This window comes from Mycteria americana, chromosome 25 (assembly GCF_035582795.1).
Source record: "Mycteria americana isolate JAX WOST 10 ecotype Jacksonville Zoo and Gardens chromosome 25, USCA_MyAme_1.0, whole genome shotgun sequence".
In the NCBI taxonomy this organism is placed as follows: domain Eukaryota; kingdom Metazoa; phylum Chordata; class Aves; order Ciconiiformes; family Ciconiidae; genus Mycteria; species Mycteria americana.
In genome coordinates, this window is record NC_134389.1 from 3,713,844 (window position 1) to 3,721,155 (window position 7,312).

A 7,312-nucleotide genomic window follows, 5' to 3' on the forward strand; every position below is an offset into this window, starting at 1 on the left:
GGGGGAATCCCGCCCCCGCCGGCCCGGCTGCGCTCGTTGGAGGCTGCCGCCCGCCCGCGCTGCCATTTGCCGGCGCGGCGCAGTGGGCGGGGTTACCGGAGCCCAGGAAGGCGCCGGGCCGCTCCCGCCCTCCCGGCCCCACCAGGAAGCTTTTCCGTTCCCCGGCCCCGAAGTTTGATCGCAGGGGAAGGAGCGGGGGAGGTTTGGGAAGGACCCGGCGAGCAGGGGTGAGACCGGCGGAACCGGGGGAGACGCGATTCCGGGTTTTGTTTCTCAGTCCTGAAACTCGGTGTGGGGGGGCACGGCCGCGCTCCCCCATGTTTGCTGGTTTTGCGCATTTCGCAGGGGAAAAGTTGTCGGATCTCGTTGCTGCTGCGTGGGGTTTAGGGTGCCGGTGGGCGGCTTGGGGTTGCAAACCTGAAGGCGCAGCTCGTTAACCCCCGTGACGAGGCGAGTGTCGGTTGCCGGCAGGTGGGTTGCACAGGGGGGAGGTGAGAAAGAGAACGTGCAAATGAAGGTGCTCTCTATGCATCGCCGCGGGACGCTGCTGGGTGTCCCACATCTCGTCTGGGTGTGGGACCTCATCTCTGTTGTGAGTGTGCAGCCGGGAGGTCCCTTGGGTGAAAGGGCTCGGCTGTGGCTCAGATCTCCATCCTCTTCCTGAACGTGCAGTCGTCTCCTCGAGCATATCATTAGGTGACAGACGGCCGCTCCCCATCAGTGGCTCTTGTGCAGCCATCCTGGGAAGGGTGAGCCGAAAATTCCTGGGTAGAAAGCACGTGCGTCCCTTTCCTTGTCTGTGCCTCCCTGGGGCCAGGGTTTTGGGTCTTGGGGCTTAGCGCTGTCGTAGTCTGTTGTGTTGAAAAACAGGGCAGACCTTGGTTCTCTGTGTGCCCAGCCGGAGGTGGAGATGACGACACTAACGCACCGAGGACGGCGTGCTGAGGCGGGAAGGAACTTGGACAAGAAGCCTGACAGCGAGGAAGATGCGGCTGCGGACAGAGACCTGAATGACGATGATCCCGATGACTCCAAAGATATCCGCCTCACGCTCATGGAGGAGGTGCTGCTCCTGGGGCTGAAGGACAAGGAGGTAAGGCAGGCGTCTCCAAGGAGGTAAGGCAGGCGTGTGCAGCGGTGGCAGCGCTGCCTTGGTGTACCTGGAGGTGAGGTTCTCAGTGAGCAGTGAAGGGATTGTATGAGTAGAGGAACTCAGAGGAGAATCCTCTTCAACAAAGTCAGCCTGCTTAGCTCAAACCACCTTCACCTGTAGCTTAAACTAAGCTGTGGAGATTGCTTATGAGTGCCATCCCACCAGCTCTGCCACAGGAACTGTAAGAAGCGGCTGGAGGCGAGGGGTGCCTTTGCTATTGTGCTACTGCCATTTGCAGAGCAAAGCTGGGCTTGTTCTTTGCCAGGGCCAAAGGCATGGGGTAAAAGGAGCCTCACCTTGTGCATCAGATGGTAAATGTCCTCTTCCCTGGCCCAAGTGCACTTTCCCATCAGCTGAAACACAGAGACATGCTGAGTGCTGTTTCCACTTTGTTAAAAATGGATGTGAAAAATGGCAGGGGCAGGTTTTGAGAGAAGAGGGCAAGGCGAGAGAAGGCAGCTGGGCCAGGAGTTGAAAGCAGGTGCAGGATGGGTCTGAACACAGCAATGGCAAAGGAGGTAGGAGCCATGTCTCCATGTTTTCAGGCTGCTAATTTCCTCAGCTGGGCAGGAATGGCATCATGCAGCTCCAGGCTTGCGGGGAGTGGGACTGGATGGGAATCTCTTTGCTGGGCACTTTGTCTTGCCCACGTGTGCCGGTTTAATGGCTTTCCTTGGCAGCAGTGGATGAACTTCACAGCCAGTTATTTTCAGGGGGTTGTTCTCTGCTGGAAAGGGACCCTGGTCAAACTGAATTGTTTTGTGCTTATCAGCTGGTAGGAACTCATTTCTCAACTCTGCCTAGAACGAGCTGTGGGGGAAAGGAGAAGACATCTTGTGTTGAATTCTCTGAGCTGCTTGGCTCTTATCAGCCTTGTCTTCTTTAGTGCATGCATCATCTTGATCTCTTTGGGGGAATCTGATGCTGCTATTCCTGTCAAGCAGATGGGGAAATCAAGACCAGGGGAAGCTAGCCAGTTGCCCAAAGTGCTTCGTGGGATGATAATGGCAGAGGAGAGTCTTAAACGCAGGTTTTTCAGCTCCAGGAGCACTCTTCCTATGACCCTGTCTCCCACCCTGAGGAAAGGAGACACTGTGGTTGTCAAAGCTGTGGTAGATGGGCCACCTTCTCTTCATCTGTTTCTCTGGGTTGAAATTAAGCCCTTGTGAGGTACCTGAACTTCTTTTTCCCTAGGGCCCTGCTACTGCTGAGTTAGTCTGAGGTGGTGTGTTGCTCTTACATAGACCTGCTCGGGCCATGGCTTCTGACGTGAGCCACGCTTGCAGATCCGGCAGGGAAGAGCTGCGGGTTGTGTGAGTGACAGAGGCTTGTAGCTGTCCTGTTTAACAAACCCAGATAAGATGTAGGACTTGCTGAGCCTAATAGGAAGTAACAGGAGAGCTGGGCTATAAAGAGAACATCACGCAAATAATTTTGGAGCAAATATTTGAGAGCAGCCTAGGAGCGTGGCATGGTCTGCTTTCTTCCTGGGCTACGTTTAGGATTCTTGGCTTGGTTAATGTATTCCTGGGAATGGTCCTTCAGCCACCAGGAAGTCAGGAGAGCACAATAGATAAGGAAAAAACTTGTCACACTTTTTTTTTTTTTTCTCCCCCCCTATCCTGCCCTTCCGCATTCCTCCATCTCAGAAGGAAGACCAGAGGCAGCAACAGCCTGGCGGTGAGCTGGGCTCCCAGACGCTGGGTTTTCCCAGCTCTGTTGTTCACTCATGGTTTAATGATTGGAAGAAAATAAGACCATTTTAGCCAAATCCAATGAGCTCACAGCGTAATTTCATTATTTTAAGTATGAGTCTGTCCATCTAGGAGAAGCTGGCTGCACACCAGTCTGGCATTTGTAACCAGTCTGATTCCAGAAGCTGAAAGTAACCCAGGAGGTTTTGGCTTGTTTGATTTCAGACCCCTTGAAATTTTCTAGGGGTAACATGCCTTCTAGCCCAGCGAATTGGAACTTTCAGTCGCCTCCACACCCTTTTCTGGAGAACTTGTTCCTAAAGGGCACGTGCGAAAAACAGTGCGTCTCCCATGGACATAAATCAGCAGGGCAGGGATGACAGATTGCTTTGTCTTTCCTTACAAGGAAATTAAGAAAGCAAATAAAGATTTTAATTTCTTTTATGGTTCTCTGTGCTATGCAAGCTGAGCAACCTGGTGTGCAGATGCACTGTATAAACAGACACGCTGGGCACAAGAGTTAACCCATACGGATTGTAAAACCTTCCATGTCGGAGAGCTGCGTGTTCTCAGCCTCTTTTCCTTAGGAAAGGGGCTTGCTAGGTTGCTTTGTCTGCAGTCTCCTGGTAGCTTTTAGACCTGCTCTTTCTCTCCTCCCCCCCCATTTCCTCCAGAGAAAAAGAGCAACAAAAAGGGAGTTACGAGCAGGCCATAGCGTTTCTGGTGTATCAGCATCCCCCTGCAAATAAGCACGTTGTGACTTTGCATCCCACTTGGCTCACCCTTCCCTTGGGCCCATCTCAAACACCAGTGCCTGCCCCATTCCCAGCCCCGCTGCCTGCCTGGATGAGCCTCTCCCTGCAGCCCTGCCTGCTGTCTGCTTGCCCTGAAATCCAAGGACTGCCACCCTGCGTCTGTGCCACGACGCAGCAGTCATCGGACTGGAACAACTGGGCTTTGTTCTAATCAGGGGATAAAAGACAAGTGGAAGAAGGGAACGGAGAGGTTGCCTAGGCTGTCCCGTTGCTTCAAACCAGGATCAGCTCTCTCCTGAGAAGCATCAGTTGAATGTTCTTAAACCTCAAGGGACAGAGACTTCCTTTCCCTGCCCCCTCCCTCCAGGGGCGAACCATTCCTGGGCTTTCTTGCCTGGACAATTGTTTCTTCCTGGTGCCAGCTCCAATCTCTCTGGCTACAATTTTAGCCCAGGACTCTGTCCCATGCACAGTGGAAGCGGGAACTGGCCATTCCCTTCCTTTTTGCTGCTGCCTTTTATGTGTCTGACCCCCCCTTATCCTATTTTCCCTCCGTCTTCTCTTCCCTGGACCGAGAACCCTGATTCAGTTGCTGATTCCTTGTGGGTCGTATTTTCCAGACCTCTGCACCTTCGTGTTGCTTTACCAAATGCCTTAACGATTTTGGAGCTTGCACTTCTTGGGATGAGGACCACGTCCCGTTGCGGGCTCAGAGAACAGGGCTTGGGGCCAGGTGTGGAACATGCTGCGTCGAGCAGATCTGGTCAGCAGCAGCCCCAGCGCTGCCCCACTGCTGAGACCTGAACTGCTGCACCCCAGCCCCAAGGTGCCCACTCTGGGGGAAGAGGTGGGATGTATTTTCCCGTCCTTCATCCCTGGCTGGAAATCTTCTCTTCCCTTGCAGAAGTCTGTGGGCGGATTTGAGTGAGGGGGGGTGATGACGGTGGGGTGGGTGAGGGGCTGCGGAAGCTTTTGTGCCCTGTGGTGGGAGCTGGGGCTTGCTGCAGCCTGCGCCCTGTGGAATGGTGCTGTGGGTAGTGGGGAAACTTCTTCACGGGCCTGACGAGCAATTTATTTGTACAGCTAATTACTCTCGGGGCATACCTGGAGCTGGTGGGGGCTTTCTTCAAGGAGAAGAGCAGATTTCACCTCCCATTTCCCCCAGGCATGTCTGCAGCAGGCGCTGAGGCAGGGCAGAGCAGAGCTCATGTTGCTGGTTGCAGCCCCACAGCAGCAGCAATGTCCTTCTGTGGCCAGGGGCTTGCCAGGGGAAAGGGCCCTGCTTTTCTTATTCTTCCTCGGACTTCTAACAATCCGGGGTTGGGCGCAGCCACCTGGCCAGTGCTAGGGTGTGTCGGGTGGTTGTGGGTGCAGCGTGACGGGCATGGCCTGAATTGCTCAATGTTTACAAGGAGGTTTTGTGCAGGGATGGGGTTAGTTGGGGCTGCCGGGCGCTTTTCCCCTCGTGGGGAAAGCACCTTTCTCCCTTTGGCCTGGGAGGCAGAGCTGTTAAAAGGAGGTGGGAGAGTCATCTGGGCAGGGGCAGAGCAGGCCGGGAGGGGTGGGGGGCTCAGCAGAGCTCCCCTTCCCATCTCTGTTCTCCCCTTTCCATCCATCTTCTCTCTCCCAGGGGTACACCTCCTTCTGGAACGACTGCATCTCTTCAGGCCTGCGGGGCGGCATCCTCATTGAGCTGGCTCTGCGTGGCCGGATCTGCCTGGAGCCACTCTCCATCAGGAAGAAGAGGCTGCTGGAGAGGAAGGTGAAGGTGCCACAGGAGCTGGGCTGGGGGCCCGACAGGCTTCGGGGCTCTGTCCACCCCAACCAAGCCCGCTGGCAGCAAGCTTTGCCAAAGCAGCGCTGTACACCAGGGCCGGTGCCATTCTTTCAGGTCTGCGTCCAGCCTTATGCCATGTTTCCACTTTGTCCTTCCAGGTGCTCTTGAAGTCAGATGCGCCAACTGGTGACGTTTTGCTGGATGAGACCCTCCGACACATCAAGGCCACAGAGTCCGCAGAAACAGTGCAGACCTGGATAGAGCTGCTCACTGGTAGGGCCAGTTAGAGATGCCATCTACCCAGCTCCCTTGGGGCCCATCCCTGCCACCTGTCCCCTCTCCATGGCTTGGCCATCCCCTCGCTTCACTGGAGATGGGCAGAATACTGACAGCAGAACAGGGGAAGACTGAATGTGAGGACAGGGAATGGTTTTCCAGGTCTTTTTTGTTGGGAGCTCAGTGGAAGACTTGGACCTTGCTCCACACTGCCTCTTTTTTCATGAGTCTTCACAGAGTCTGATGCCCAAGGTCCTGGGTAGAAGGGGCTTTCCAAAGGGATCTGCCCCAGGCTGCTGCGCCCCGTGGCTGCTGGGAGCTTTGCCAGTTTGGACTGATGGGAGAAGTGGATCAGAGTCAGGCCAAGGGGAGGAAGAGGGTTCCTGCGGTGGGGACTGGTGTCCATGCAAGTACAGATGATCCTGGGCTGGAAGCAGCCTGGGCGCTGGGGTTGGGCGGCAAAGCTGTCACTGCCCCAGCATTGAACAGGGTCTCCTCTCCTGCAGGGGAGACCTGGAACCCCTTCAAGCTGCAGTACCAGCTGAGGAACGTGCGCGAGCGCATCGCCAAGGCGCTGGTGGAGAAGGGCATCCTCACCACGGAGAAGCAGAACTTCCTGCTCTTTGACATGACCACCCACCCCATCAGCAATGCCACTGAGAAGCAGCGCTTGGTGAAGAAGCTCCAGGAGAGCATGCTGGAGCGGTGGGTGAACGATCCCCACCGCATGGACCGCAGGACTCTGGCTCTCCTGGTGCTGGCCCACTCCTCAGACGTGCTAGAGAACGTTTTTGCCAGCCTGGCAGATGACAAGTACGATGTGGCAATGAACAGGACCAAGGGCCTCCTTGATATGGACCCTGAGGTGGAAGCGGCCAAAGCCAGGGGCGCAGAGATGATCTGGGCTGTCCTGGCAGCCTTCAATAAGTCCTAAAAAGCTCCTGAACCCCCCCCCCCCCCAAACCAGGTGGAGGAGCCTCACCCCCTCAATGTGAGGCCAGGGATATTTGGGCATGGAGTTCTTGCAGCAGCGGGTGGGCTCAGCTTGGGGAGATGGGAGAGGGGTTTGCTCTCCCCTCTCCAGGCAGGGGTGGGAGGGTGAGAGCACACCTGTGTGGGCAGGTCCCACACTCTTCCAAAGGCTGGTGCTTCCAGGGAGAGGTGGTGGCGGCTCTTTGCTCCCCTTCCAGCGCTCCTTGCCTGTGGGCTTTCTTCTCAGGCCAGTGCAGAGCTGGGAGGTGGCAGAGCCCAGCCTTGCCTCTGCGTGCAGGAACCAAGCTGTTCAGATGGGCCAAACCACAGCAGAAACGGGGTTGCGGAATAGCCTGTGCTCCCTGTGCGCTCCTGGTGCGCCGGCTTGTCCAGCTGCCTCTGTGGCCCCCTCTTCCACGCACAGGTCTTGCCTCTGAGCTGCCTGGGCAATGCAGATTCCCATACAGGGCACAGCAATGTTCTCCTGCGGCGGGGTGGGGGCAGTGGAGTGGGCAGGGGGGCGGTTTGGGGATGTCCGGCAGCTGGGACCACCCCACGTGCTGGCTGGCACGGGGCAGCTGAAAGCCCTTGGCACGTGTTGCTATGGAGGAGCAGCTCTGCAAAGACCGTGGAGCCCTGCCCTGGGCTGTGCCCCTGCTTTCTAGTAAGAGTTAAACTGTGACTT

General features: G+C 56.2%; 1 protein-coding gene across 1 annotated transcript; it reads left to right on the plus strand.

The window, feature by feature from the left end:
- The first annotated feature begins 54 nt into the window (after positions 1–54).
- Positions 55–6,992, plus strand: LOC142420628 (Golgi phosphoprotein 3-like). Its single transcript, XM_075524763.1, has 5 exons — positions 55–227; positions 899–1,093; positions 5,233–5,364; positions 5,538–5,652; positions 6,162–6,992. Exons 2-5 carry the CDS (start codon positions 911–913, stop codon positions 6,587–6,589), a joined length of 858 nt encoding a protein of 285 aa, XP_075380878.1. The 5' UTR covers positions 55–227; positions 899–910; the 3' UTR covers positions 6,590–6,992.
- Positions 6,993–7,312: the final 320 nt, after the last annotated feature.

What these genes read in the sequence shown, in the direction of transcription:
- LOC142420628 (XM_075524763.1), top strand. Translation starts at nt 911, where the DNA reads ATGACGACACTAACGCACCGAGGACGGCGTGCTGAGGCGGGAAGGAAC. An exon ending in AGAGGCTGCTGGAGAGGAAG is followed by an intron (nt 5,365 to 5,537) that starts GTGAAGGTGCCA and finishes TTGTCCTTCCAG; the next exon opens with GTGCTCTTGAAGTCAGATGC. An exon ending in CTGGATAGAGCTGCTCACTG is followed by an intron (nt 5,653 to 6,161) that starts GTAGGGCCAGTT and finishes CCTCTCCTGCAG; the next exon opens with GGGAGACCTGGAACCCCTTC.